This window comes from Silurus meridionalis, chromosome 16 (genome assembly GCF_014805685.1).
Source record: "Silurus meridionalis isolate SWU-2019-XX chromosome 16, ASM1480568v1, whole genome shotgun sequence".
Lineage (NCBI taxonomy): Eukaryota > Metazoa > Chordata > Actinopteri > Siluriformes > Siluridae > Silurus > Silurus meridionalis.
The window spans coordinates 14,575,004-14,589,277 of NC_060899.1; the positions used below are offsets into that span (position 1 = coordinate 14,575,004).

The 14,274-nt window shown below is 40.9% G+C and overlaps 1 protein-coding gene across 13 annotated transcripts in view; it reads left to right on the top strand.

Moving 5' to 3' along the window:
• LOC124399018 (cyclin-dependent kinase-like 5) overlaps positions 1–14,274 on the top strand; it is an 88,236-nt gene that overhangs the window by 65,407 nt on the left and 8,555 nt on the right. For 12 of the 13 annotated variants that reach the window (XM_046869656.1, XM_046869643.1, XM_046869648.1 and 9 more), the window contains 6 exons: positions 1,161–1,220; positions 3,810–3,900; positions 6,687–6,876; positions 8,179–8,259; positions 12,705–12,868; positions 13,190–14,204. In XM_046869656.1, the coding sequence (XP_046725612.1) occupies positions 1,161–1,220; positions 3,810–3,900; positions 6,687–6,876; positions 8,179–8,259; positions 12,705–12,868; positions 13,190–14,204 (1,601 nt within the window). The remainder of the gene's footprint in view (positions 1–1,160; positions 1,221–3,809; positions 3,901–6,686; positions 6,877–8,178; positions 8,260–12,704; positions 12,869–13,189; positions 14,205–14,274) is intronic. The other variant, XM_046869645.1, reaches the window with a different exon arrangement.

Genomic DNA, 14,274 nt, shown 5'->3' on the forward strand with positions numbered 1-14,274 from the left:
GCTACTGCCCCACTTGCAGGCACCCTGTGTTTAGGCTCTCAAGCTCTTAAATGCTACAGCAATTGTTTTATTGGTGCATCGTAAGAGAACTCAAGGAAATATCACAAAAAGGATTATAATGACACAAATTTGAAAACCACCTACATCTATAAAAAAGCACTTCCTACATCTATAAAAAAGCACATTGAATATTAACGTATATATTGATATATTGTGTATTAGGTTCTATTTGGTTTAAATCAACTTGTATTGATATTGAAATATTTATCTCAGCCACTTTAATCCTGTGTTTTAGTGTATTTACATATTTTTACAATATTATGGGTGTGGCCATCTTGGTCAATTACAAAGAACTTTTTATTATTTTGATCAAGATTGTAAGAGGCTTAATTTTCTATGTGTTCTTATTTAAGTCCTTACTTTCCTTAAGTTTTCACTTAAGTCCTCACTTTTACATTTTTATTGCTTACATATCTTATTTTTGGTTTATGTCCTCACATTTTTAGAATTTACTGTCATCAGTAAATATTGGAAAGACTTATTTTGCTCAAATTTCTATACTTTTTTACTTAGGTTCTCACTTTTCTTATTTGTATTGCTTAGGACCCCACTTTTCTTTTCTTTTTTCGTGTAAAATGTACTAAAATCTGAGCTAAATATTTTCACAGTGTGGCCATGTTAGACAAAAAGAAGTCCAAAAATGTTTATTGCTTGGGTCCCCACTTTTCTTATGTTTTCACTTAAGTCCCACCTTCTTCTTTTTTTCATCACTTTTCTTATACAGTTTACTGTAATCAGTGAATATTAATAAAACATTTTCACAGTGTTATGGCAATGGCCATGTTGGTCAGATGGAATTACTTTTTAATTATTTTGTTCAAGATTGTAAGAGTTATTATAAGAGTCCATATTTAAAAGTGGCAGAAAATGATAATGAAAATGATAATATAATTACAGTTTGAAATAAAAGTAAGTAATATCCGCCATCTTTTTTTTTGTTTACATGATCAACAATAGATTAACAATCTAACTTGACTGCTAAATGCACTTCAGTAGTGCTGGCAAATATGTATTTTGGAAGAATGTATTTATGTAAATAAATGTGTAAACATGTGCGACCTAATTTTCTTCTCTTTTCTCTATTTTTTCTTGTCTTGCAGACATTAAGCCAGAAAACCTCCTAATCAGCTCAGATGATGTGCTCAAGCTGTGCGATTTTGGTGAGTTTGGCTTTGAGAAATGCACTCTGCCTGAAGATGGTGTAGTTTTTGGATGTTTGGTGCTCATTAGCAGTGTTAATGATGCAGATGTGGAATTCACCCATGAAGGTGTACAGGAATGTAGGTTAAAGCTCACCTCCACCTTTTTCACTCACAAAGACCCAGCATGGGTATAATAATGTAAAGTGCAAAAGCAAAATCACTTCAGAGAACAAATCAAGGCTGTACTCTAGTTTGATTGTGTCGTCAGGGAGGTGATGAAGGGGGCAACTTAATAACCACTGAATAATTCATGAATTTTTTTTTTTAATTAGTTTCACACTGATGGAATTTGGCAACTGCTCTGAAGAACACTTTTTGCACCATGAGTGAGTGGGTAGCACTCGTTAGTGGTTTGCAGTATCTCTGGGCAATCACAGGTTTGAATCCTGAAAATGCCACAGCCAGTGTTCATTCTTTCTGTCCTGTCAAACACGGTGACACCAACCAATTGTGAAATCATGTACTGTATGCAGAAAAGAGTAAAAAGCTATTTCCTTTCAGATGACCAAATCTAAAAGATTTTCTTTCTTTTGAACACAGACATAATTGCAGATAAGGTAGAAAAACATTTGAGTATATCTTTTAGAATGGATGAAGTAGATAGGACTATCACACAAACATGTTTAGCTGCTAACAATTGACCAGTTGGAGAAAACATCGAAGCAGTTGGAAAGAGTTTTTAATATTTTCTTAAGTTTCATAATGTTCAAGATTTAAGATATGCGCTCTTACTTAAGTCCTCACTTTTCAAATTGATTAATCTGTAAAAATCGGAAAGACTTTTTTCCTCAGGATTGAAGGAGTCACTTTTCACTTGGGTCCTCGCCCTTCTTATTTTTATTGTTTAAGGCCCCACTTTTCTTATTTTCTTTACCCAAGTCCTCACATTTTTTGAAGAATTAACTTAAATCTGTAAATATTAGCTAAACATTTTTACAGTGTGGCCATGTTGGATAATTGGAAAAATAAGAAAAGTCTGCACTTTCGATATGTTTTTATATGTCCTCCCTTTTTTTTTATACAGTTTAGTAGAAGGAGAAAATGATTTAGCCTGAAGAACATAGAGCCTAAAGAGGTAAATGTAGCAAATAGCAAGTGGAGAAGTAACCAGCTAATACTGCCAAGTATTAGTACTACTCAGGAACACAATGCTAATAGATATTAAAAGAAATGCTAATCATAAAAAACAAATAGTAAGTAAAGAAGACTGGATCACCAGTTTTAGATAACAGACAAGATAGCATGTTCATGTACGAGAGATGTGGAAGATCCAAGCGCACACACATGTACAAGTATTTCCCATTACCCGGGTGATTAGCAAGGATAAAATAGAACCAGTTCGCTTTCAAATTTACATCTTGCACTTGATTTCACATGAGGATCACACACTAGTAGTGATATAACCGGACAGTCGGCTGTGCACCTGCTCAATTCCAAACACTGTTTGACAGCTATGCTAAAGCACCCTGACAGCTTGTTTTGAGGTCTAATGCAACCGCAGACGTGGACAAAAAGCATAAAATACGTACAAGCATCCACATGTCCACACATGCAACTCTTTGTTTACATTTGAAGCATTTAGCCTAAAATGCTAACTATGTACCTACAGTTTAAATAGTGCTTTCCTGAACTTGGTCTACTCTCTGGGTGTGATTTCACATGCTCTTTACATAGCTGCTTATGTTTTTTTTTCATGTTTTCTCGTTGTCTTTTACCTCCCAAGAACATATAGGCAATGCTATATTGCCGTTAGCATTCCTGGGACAGGAAGTAGCTTTATCAAGCTAGCTATTGTCAAAATTCTGGGGCCTTTTTATATATGATTAGCGGAGAAGGAAAACACGTCATAAGATGCCTACACTTAGCATTAGCCTTCAGGTGATTGTTGAGTTAGTTAAAAAGCGAGTTGTTAGTTAAAAAGCGAGTTAAGTTAGCTATAAAGCTAACTAGCTTGAGTTCGGTAATCATTGGCTCAAACTGGAACACAAAGCGAAGAAGTCAACAAGTGTTACAGCTTCTTCAAACTAAGAGGATCTGATGTTCACGATCCTTTTTCTGAGAATTCAGCATCGGGGCTAATTTCACACCTTATTAACACACTGCTCTTTTCGCCTCTGCGCATGTGTGTGTCTATGTGTGGGAGTGTGTGTGTATATGTGTGTGTGTGCTTTTGGCGAGATACAGCAGGTCCTCTGTCTCACACGCCATATTGAGGGCAGGACGCCAGTCATGGTCTGTTTAAGCTCCAGCCATTTTGTTTTCAACTGCAGCATGCGGGAGCAGACTGCATACACACACACACACACACACACACACACACACACACACACACATACACACACTGCTGACTGCAGACATGTGGCATTGTTTCTAGTTGGAAATGAAATGGAAACGTACACAGTGATATGCTAACAGACTGTCCTTCATATGCGATGTCCTTTACTTTGTAGGAAAAACAAACACAACTCCAAGGATGAAGGAGCGAGTTAATAAGCAATCGATTCCTTTCTTTCTTTCTCTTCCTGTCTTTTTGTCCATGTCTCTCAGGGTTCGCACGTGACCTCTCGGAAGGGACGGACGCCAATTACACCGAGTATGTGGCCACCAGGTGGTACCGCTCACCTGAACTACTGCTGGGGTCAGTTTCCTCCCTTTCTCGCTTTGTGTGTGTGTGTGTGTGTGTGTGTGTGTGTGTGTGTGTGAAACAGGTCTCCCTTTGTCATTCAGAGTGCACTCAAAATGACCTTTACAAAGCTTATAGCCACCAGTTTAGCTCTGTGTATAGCGCAGGTACCACATACCTCCTTACTAAAGTACTAATTAACTCAGACTGATAATTGGTAGCTCAGACTCATCAGAAGGTTGTGAGTTCTTCTTTTATCCCCACCAAGCTGCCTAGCAAGGCTCAGAACCCTGACCAGCTCCCCAAGTCAGAAGCACACAATTAAACAGGACGTCTTTTGGATGTTAGCATGAAATTTTTCCTGTACCTAATGTATGACACCCAAACCTGTTCCAACATGACAATGTCACAAAGCCAGCTCTATCTATCTATCTATCTATCTATCTATCTATCTATCTATCTATCTATCTATCTATCTATCTATCTATCTATCTATCTATCTATCTATCAGTCAGTATGTCAGTATGTTCGTCCATCCTTCAGTCTCAGTTTGCCTTCTGTCATCGAATTGCTTTGGGGTAAATTTTTCACACTGACTGCACCCCAGGCCTCCTCACCTCACCTACTGTACATCAGTACCTGACTTTACTAACACCAGCCTTGTGGCTGAACAAGCACAAATTGTCCCCAAAAATCCAGTAAAACCTGGGATGTTTAAAAACAAGCACATACTAATCTTATGATCAGGTGTCCACAAACATTTGGCCATATAAAGTATATATTTTCATTAGCTTTGAAACGCTTTTGCAACTCTTCACATACGAGCTCCAGAATGTTCCTACATTTAGAGTGCAATGAGGACGAATGGAGGACAAAATCAAGACAAGAAGCCTTAACTGTATTATTTCAGTCTTTGAAAGTTTTTTTAGTTGTCTCTCTTTTTCTTTTTCTCCCTCTCTCTTTCTCTCTCTCTACTTCTCTGGGCTTATCGGTTTTATTGATTTGTTACCACTGTTAACCACCACAGTGAGCAGTGTGGCTATTTACAGTAAAGTGTGAATATGCATATGCCCACACACACACACACACACACACACACGCACACACACAGTTAAGAGGAGAATTCAAGGGTAAAAATAATGCACATTTACTGAGGGTGAGCCATATGGCAAATATACATATCATGATCCTTGAAGAGATTTTCACGCTGCATGATTCATAACTGTGATTTGTGTGTGTGTGTGTGTGTGTGTGTGTGTGTGTGTGTGTGTGTGTGTGTGTGTGTGTATACGTGTTTTCTGTTTTTTTTTTTAGAAAACGTGCAAAAATAAATTTGCAAACAATGTTTAGGAGGGGAAAAGATTCCTCCTGCTGCCGATAAGCAACAACTTATTTTAGGTTTGTGCATGTCGCATGCCCTCGATCTGTAGAACATGTCCAGGATATAACCTTCTGCCAGCACAGTTTTAGACTGAAATCTCTTGGTACTTTGGGAGTTCATGAGTTTAACCAATCACCAGACACTAAGTGTTATATATAGACATTAAACATAAACACCGTGCACACCGTCATGGTTGTGGTTTGAGAGGTGGCAATAGTACACACATCCTTCACTCAAGTAGAAGTGCAGATACTCGTGTTTTAAAAGACTCTGGTAAAAGTTGAGGTTCTGACTACACTTTTTCCCTCAAGTAAAGTACACTGTTTTAGTGTCACGCTTGTAACTGAACCTTACATCATATTAATATATTAATACAAAAGAACTTCTAATGTTGTTACCTAATGAATGTTTCCTGGCTGAACATCCACCATATAGAACATGAGCAGAGAAAAGATGATGATGATCATGTGATCAGGAATGTCTCTGTTCTCAGTCATGTTTACATCACTGACTCCCTCTGCCTCATTCACAATAACCGAAGTAACGAGTCTGGTTTGAAAATGTAAGAAGTAGAAAGTACAGATATTTGTGTAAAAAAAACAAAAAACAAAAAAAAAAATATTTATACCAAAAAATTCGACTTAAGTACAGTAATGACGTATTTGTACTTGATTTTTATCCCATCTGTAGTTTTGACGTTGTGAGGACTCAGCTTTTATATAAAAAAGAGAGAAACTGACATTTTTATACTAAAGCCCACAGCTCAGTATTTCTAAGATTGAGTGTAATTGCTAATTTTATGGCACCTGTAGAAAATTTCAAGTTCGGGTTTATAACTTTTCCACAGAAGGTTTCCTGACTGCGCTGCACAAACCGATATCTTCGCCTGATGCCAAGTCTTCTTAAAATCAGCACATTTAATGTGATGAGCAGTTCCTGAGTTTGGAGAGTCTGGACTTATATATCTGACCTGAATGACAAGTTAGCAAGCTAGTTTAGCATGACAGCCCCAGACATCATTCGCTGATATTGACATATACTTGCTCATATTACGTTCTTCTCCAACAACCGTTACACACATGTTGAGTTCATGGGGCAAGGGTAGCTCAGTGGTTAAGATGGTGGATCAGAAGGTTAGGAGTTCAAATCCCCCCACCTCTGAGCTGCCACTGCTGGGCCCTTGAGCAAGGCCCTTAAGCCTTAACTGCTCAGTTATTTAAAGGAGATAAATTATGAGTCGCGCTGGATATGGTCTTCCAAATGAGGTAACTGTAATGGAGTTAACAGGAACGTTATCTTGCTGTAACAATGTTTGAGCCTCTTAGTTCCATATGAAGAGATATAACATTGCAGAAAGCTATACACATTTGAGTGTTCTAACCCTGATTTACTCTGGAAAGTCTGTGTGTTTCTGTCCCAGAGCTCCGTACGGGAAGGCAGTGGATATGTGGTCGGTGGGGTGCATTCTGGGTGAGCTGAGTGACGGACAGCCCTTGTTTCCAGGCGAGAGCGAGATAGATCAGCTCTTCACTATACAGAAGGTTCTGGGACCCCTGCCTCCAGAGCAGATGAAGCTTTTCTACAACAATCCCCGCTTCCACGGCCTACGGGTGGGCTCCTGTCTATCTCCAATGCTCGCTATTCTTGTTCTCGTTCTCGCTCCCTGTCCTTGATCTTCTCACTCATCTCTCCAAACACATTCTCTCTCTCTCTCTCTCTCTCTCTCTCTCTCTCTCTCTCTCTCTCTCTCTGCCTGGGTTTTTGGTTTTGTGACTGATTGGATTAAGGTGACTCATGCATAGTTGTTGAGCATGTATGTGTTTGTGTATTGCAGCGTTTGTGTGTGCGTGTGAATGTGTGAGATGCTGGCTCATACCTGCTAACAAAACCCAAGAGCAGGCCGCTGTGCCTGACTTTCTTCTTCTTCTCTCTTTCACGCTCTCTCTCTCTCTCTTTCCTTCCCTCTCTCACACAAACTATGAATCATAATCACTCCTGTTATATCATAACCCACCAGCTTTCTGCTCTTCAGCTGTTCTACTAGTAATAAAGGAGGAAGAAGGTGTGTAGAAAAATTGGCAATTTGTCCTCACAATCACATATGGTCCAGTTCGAACTTACACCCCGAGGAAATTAGCTTTGTCATTGTATGAATGCTAATTTAAACCTGAACTTTATAGATACAATATAAACAGTATAAACAACAATATTTTCCGGATTTGCATTAGAAATTTGTCTGGTCAGATTGTGACACAAATATGTTGATAGGACAATCATTAGCAAGAAAATCACTCGAACAAATTGACACTGGAGGAAACCGGAGGACCCGGAGGAAACCTGTGTAGGGGTGAACGTGCAACAGAAGGTCTCATAAACAGTAGTTCAGGTTAGAACCAGGAAGCCTCTGGTAGCAGGGCACCGATGTATTCAGTTGTAAATGTGTATATTTTATATGTATACGTTTTTATTCATGAAATAGAAATTTGTCACAGTAAACAAAGAATTTTGCAATTCATTTGGAAAGGTTCAGTAAATCAAGTAAACGTCAAAATTTCTTTTCATCACTTCCTGTATGAAGAAACATGAAGAAATTATGTAAAAATTGTAGGCCATAATTTATATAAACGTCTTGATTAATGTCTTAGTAAATAGTAGAAATGGAGGTTTAATAGATAGAAACAGACAAATTTTATACTTGCCTTCTATTTATTTGCACACAGTTCTTTTCCTTTCAAAGAACATTGCTAGTTTATTGATTAGCATCGATGTGTCCTTTGTATTTTTTTTGGCTTTAACAATGAAACATACCTTTAACCACAAGGCACCACAGCCCTCTTTAGTGCTTATTGTACAGGATATATACATATATCTGTGTGTTTGTGTGTAATCCCATCTTCTTCTCCCATATGTAGTTCCCGACAGTGAGCCACCCACAGACTCTGGAGAGAAGATACCTTGGCATTATCATCGGCCCCATGCTGGACCTAATGAAGGTAAGAGCCACCAGAGCATCAAACCATGTGTGTATGCATAGAGACATGTAAAGTCACACCTCCTTCACTAGCATTGTTGGGCAAAGAGCCCAAGTCGAATCGGCTCCTTGCGTAATGGAGCATTGGTTCTGATTGCCAATGTTTGCCTGGGTTAGTATAAAAGCATGAAGGAAGAGAAGGAAGCAAGAGGGTCTCGCTGCTTTACATGGAAAACGATCCTGGTCTGAACGTGGGCTTGCTTGTGCCTGTGTGTGCATGAGCAGTGTGTTTGCTGTCAAGCCATGTGGGCAGTCGTGCCTGTTTCCTCCCGCTGATGACTCACTACTTGCTTGTGCAGCACCTTGGCATCTCGTCTAAGCATCTTAGGCCTAGCTCATTTTGTTATTTATTACACAGAATTCGCTCTGTGGTGCAGGGACGGACCAAACAAATTCAGATTCGAATTTTTATTCATGTTCGCTGAACTTCTGGAAAAATGTTCAACCTTTTTATAAACAACAAAAGGTAATTGAAATGCGAACATAAATGTTGGATAACGTGAACAACTCTGAACATTGTTTGAGCAAATGTATGCCTGTTACAGATGACCTTCTTAGGCCTTCTTCTACTGATTGTCCTGGTAAGGTTCTCAAATTATTTGGGGTGCTATAACGCACATCTGTATATACAAAACAGGCAATTCTTTACTGTACAACTTAGAGCTTGAGAAATTGGAAGCCACGGATTATGCATCGACTTACACTCACAGCTACACTACACACAGGCCACGCCTTTAAGACTGATATTGACAGTACCTTCTTTACTGAGTGAAAGGCGCACATATTATACCTCCTTTACACCACCAACATGAACACAAGCCACACCCCTGTATCTAAGACTGACAGACACACATGACACGCCTCCTTATTTATATTCTTATATTCTTTACTAAGACTGAAAGACATTTCCTTCAATGGGAGTGGCAGGTTTTACAGGCCACATCTTCTTACCCAAGACTGACAGACTCACAGGCCACACCTCCTTCATAATGACTAACAGCCACACTGGCCAAACTTCCTTCACTGGGACTGATGACCACAGAAGTCACACTTTCTTTAGTTGGATTGACAAGGACACAGGCCACACCTACTTCACTGGGACTAACAGCCACACAGACCACACCTCTTTTAAAATGACTAATAGCCACACAGGCCACACCTCCTTCACTGGGACTAACAGTCACACAGGCCACACCTCCTTCACTGGAACTAACAGTCACACAGGCCACACCTCCTTCACTGGGACTAACAGTCACACAGGCCACACCACCCTTCACTGGGACTGACAGTCACACAGGCCACACCCCCTTTACTGGGACTAACAGTCACAGAGGCCAAACCTCCTTCACTGGGACTAACAGTCACACAGGCCACACCTCCATCACTGGGACTAACAGTACTACAGGCCACACCCCCTTCACTGGTACTGATGACCACATAGGCCAGGCTTTCTTCACTAGAAATTACAAAGGTACAGGTCATGCCTCTTTTACTAGAACATGATGACCACACAGGCCACACCCAGCGAGAGCAAAGCGGTTTGCAGAGCGTTTCAATGTTTACACGTTTTCAAAGAGAGTACAGCAGAGAGGGAGGGAAATGCTAAAGTCTGTGTGATAAATTTACAGTCATAAAGGACCGACAAGAAACTTCCAGGAAACCAGGGCAAGTTACATGAAGAAAAAAAAAATCACATTTACGCAACATGCATCCAGTCTTTCAGTAGTTTGATAGTGTCTACAATTTCCTTCTTAAGATTTAAACTGGAGCTACAAGGCAAATAACTAACAAGCAATGAAATGAGCAGGACTAAACTACGAATTGTAGCAAAAAGGGCAGCCATCTTGGACAAAATGAATACTTTTTTTGGTCCAAACTCTAATCTCTATGTTCCACAATTGCAAGGGTGTATTTTGTACTAAAAAGCTGGAACTTATGAGTAATTCCAGAATCTACAATCAAAGATATGATTCTATTACTTCTATTACTTTGTTAGCTATGTTAGCAAATACATCTTTGAGGGTGAATAAATACATTCGGGGAAAGGGAACACTTTCTAGACACTTCTAAACGCTTTCTCACTTTCTAGCTGCTTTAGGAAGTGACTGTTAAGGTAACAATATTTTTTTGGGCTGCATCCATTCCCATTGCAAAACTCTGCTTAGAAACAGAGTGCGAATGAGACAAACAGCGAAAGAGAGAGAGATGGGACATGGCAGAGCTTTAGGCTCGTTCAGATGAGATGCATTACATTGAGCACCTAGTGAAGCTCTTCCACATTTATGATAATTAGGGTGATTCATGTTAACATCTCTTTTTTAGCCGAGGACGAGATGGTATTAATATGCTGATCCTATGCTAATTGTATTCGCGTGCCAGCGTCTTGGCTCGGCGTGCATTCGAATGAGCTGCTGTTGAATATTATGACATAACCTTGAACTCCAACAGGCATACCAATCAGAGCGTCACAGCAACACCCTGACGATCGCGATCACTTCAGGAACAGTTTCGGGAATATATCGCCTTAAACCCAGTGCTAAAATGTACAATGCAGATATATATGATGATAAACTTGGGAGCTAATCCAGAGAAGGCTGTGTGTGTTTGTGTGTGTGTGTGTGTGTGTGTGTGTGTGTGTGTGTGTGTGTGTGTGTCTGTTTTTAACTGAAGCGTTAAAGATTCCTACAGTGGGCCAAATGGCAGTTTGCTGCAACAGCAGAACCTTTTAAAGGAGCTTCCCAGTGAGACAAGAAGCTTTTCTGTTTTCACTTTCATTCAATGACAGGGTTGTGTGATGCAAAGCTGAGGTTCGTTTCCACCGCAAAATGTATTTTTTAAATCCTGAACCGCTTTATCACTTTATATTAATAGCTTTCTAACTAATGTCATGGGGCATCTGTGAATCAAGTTACTTCATGTAAATTACTTACATTATGATTGGATACAAGCAGCTACCAAATGAGCCAGAAGCTTTTCTGTTTTCAATTTAATTTCATGACAGGGTTATTTGGGATGCAAACCAGAGGTTCGTTTCCACCCCAAAATTGTTTGTTATTTTCCAGTACCAGCACATCCTGAATCACATTTTTTTTGTCTAAAATGACTAATGTTGGGTGGCCCCTGTGAATCAAGGTACTACCTGTAAATGACATTATTAGTGCTACGAACCACAATTTCCTCATTTTCTCTTGATGCAATGAAAAGAAAATGCAGTTTGTCATGCTACAATGCACAGTGCTGTGATAGAGTTACAGCTTGTGCCCTGCCACTGAACACACCTTCCTAATGAATTCTCTCCTAATACAATACATCCTTTCAATATTTTTGTGTTAAATAATGGCACGTTTTGTTTAGTATTCAGATTCATTTCTGTGGCATGTCAGTGTAAATACTGTCCAATATTCAACCAATTAGATTTAAGCAGTGACGTTTACAAATCGTCCCTGACTTACGATGGAGATGTGTTCTGCTGGCCTCATCGTAACTTGAAAATCTCGTAAATCCAGACATGGCCAAGTCTACCCAAGAGTCTTAGGCTACGTCTACACTAATTTAGATAAATGTCAAAATAGAGTTTTCATCTAAAAACACTCAGCATCGACACTCTCAATCGTTTACCAAAAATTGTTCATCCACGCTGAAAACGCTTACGTCCCAGTACTGCGCATGAGTAAAAACACAGTAAAAACCCTTTTTGCCTGGTGTTTGTTTTCTTTGCGGCTCTTTGAAACACCGTGGCGATGACTGAAAATGTGTCAATTTCGTTTGATCCACTTTGGAGAGCGCGTAAAAAAAAGCTACATTTTCGTTGACTGATAAACGGCATCTTAGTGTGGCCAAAATGGAGAGAAAAATATTTGTTTTCAAACAAAAACGTATTAGTGTGGGGTAGCATATATAGTAGTATACATAATTTAACAAAATGGAGCAATTTACAGTACAGTACTGTGTAAACTATACAGTATACATGTATGTGGCAGCAGGCACACGGACGAGTGCTTGTTTGTGAGTGGAGGAGCATATGCTGCTACTTTTGCCTGCTACTTTTGCCTGTGCACAGCTTTAAATATTTGTACAATTTTGTCGTATTGCTATCCTCAACATACGATTGAAAAAAAACAAGTGTCGAACCATCATAACTCGGAGACCATCTGTATATGCAAAAGCCAACAGTCATGGTCATAATTACATATCATTACAATCCAGGCAAGCTTAAAACAATATGCTTTTAAACCGTTGCTTAACAGCTGTGGGAGTATACAATAAAAATAGTACAGCACCTCCGAAGCAAATATCCTCAGTGTTGGTTCTGCCCTGGTAAGACTATCCAGCTGCATTTATCTCTGATGATGATCAATGATTTTTTCACTCTCTCACTTACTTGTTACTGTGTAACTGCCCTTTCAGAATCTCCTGCTTTTGAACCCGAACGAGCGTTTCCTCACGGAGCAGAGTCTGAACCACCATGTATTCCAGAGCCAGCGGCAGACAGATCGACCCGGCCCCCCGACCCCTACGCCCATCCGGTCGTCTAAGAGAAAACCCCATCTTGACAACACCGTTCTCAGCAGGTCAGAAGCAGGAAGTGCCGTGTCAACAACATGTTATGTTTAACAGAACAGTTGCTGCTATCCATATAGATCATCTGAAGAAACAAAATTCTTCCTTGGATGTTTTTTTTTTTTTTTTACATGTGTGGTGTATATATATGTATGTATGATACAGAGTGTACCTCTCTTTCCATACACACTGGTATGCTTATGGTAAAGTCATAGTAAAATGTTATTGGATCTGGACACTTTTGATGTTTTTTAATGATGATTATAATTATGCAAGATTTCTGAAGTTTACTTGAGTCGTTGCTTATGTGCTCTACCTCTTCTCTGTGTAAGGAGTCATGGCAGTAAGAGCTCAGGACACCATCGTTCCAACAGCCGGGACTGTTCTAGCCTACCGCGTCATAACCAGGCCGAGCTGCACCCCCAGAGTGCTGAATCGTTCCTGAATGGTGCCGTTTCAACATCCAGCAGCCTGAGCCCCACACTGCACGCCAAATCTTTTCACTCCCCCCAGCCCCTGAACCGCTCTGCGTCTTGTGGCAAAGACCTGGCCTCGCTCAGCCCCAAGAAAGCGCGAGGCAAAGCATCCGACCTGGACTTTGACTTGCCCAAAGTGTCTGATGGCCCCGGCGCCAAATACCTCAAATCCAATGCTTCGCGCTCCCACAACCGCCATTCATTCGTGGAGGGCAAGAATAATACATTGCAAGGAGAACGGGAGAAGCACATACGCCATGGCGAACCAATGCCTCTGAACTCAAACACCAAAAGTTCGTCATCGTTTATGAGTCTGTCCAAGAGTCATGGTGCACTGACTGACGCCAAGTCAATCAGTAATTTAAGCGATCCACGACTTCTTCAAGATGATGGACCCATACCCTCGCGATACTTCCCTTCCAGCTGCCTGGACCTGAATGCCAATCTGAACCTGGCGGCACCCGGGAGCCCTGCCTTGCGTCACAGCCCTGGGGGGCGTGCCAAGTCTGAGCGGCAGGTCGGCATGGTGGACTCGTCGCTCCGGCGCTCATCAACGCGCCACAAGGGCCAGCAGCAGGACGAGACCAAAGCCACAGAAACCCTCGATCCTGGGGGAGGAGCTCGTGACTTCCCCTATGGCCTGGGCTACACCAGCCCTTTCTCATCACAACAGCGCCCACACAGGCACTCTATGTACGTCCGCCGGGAGCGGAGTCGACCACACGGAGCTGACTTAGGCCTGGTACTGGGGCAGAGCGCTCCGGCTCGTGCCAGCAGCCTCCAGATGCTCTCACCACAGCTGCAGCACCGCACGCTACCAAGGCACGTAGGCAGCTCTGGCAGCCGTGATGATCCCCCTGATGACATCAGGGTCAGTCAAACTACACACACTCCTCTCTCTGACGTTCCTGACGCATGCGAATCTCACTTGCTTGCATGCT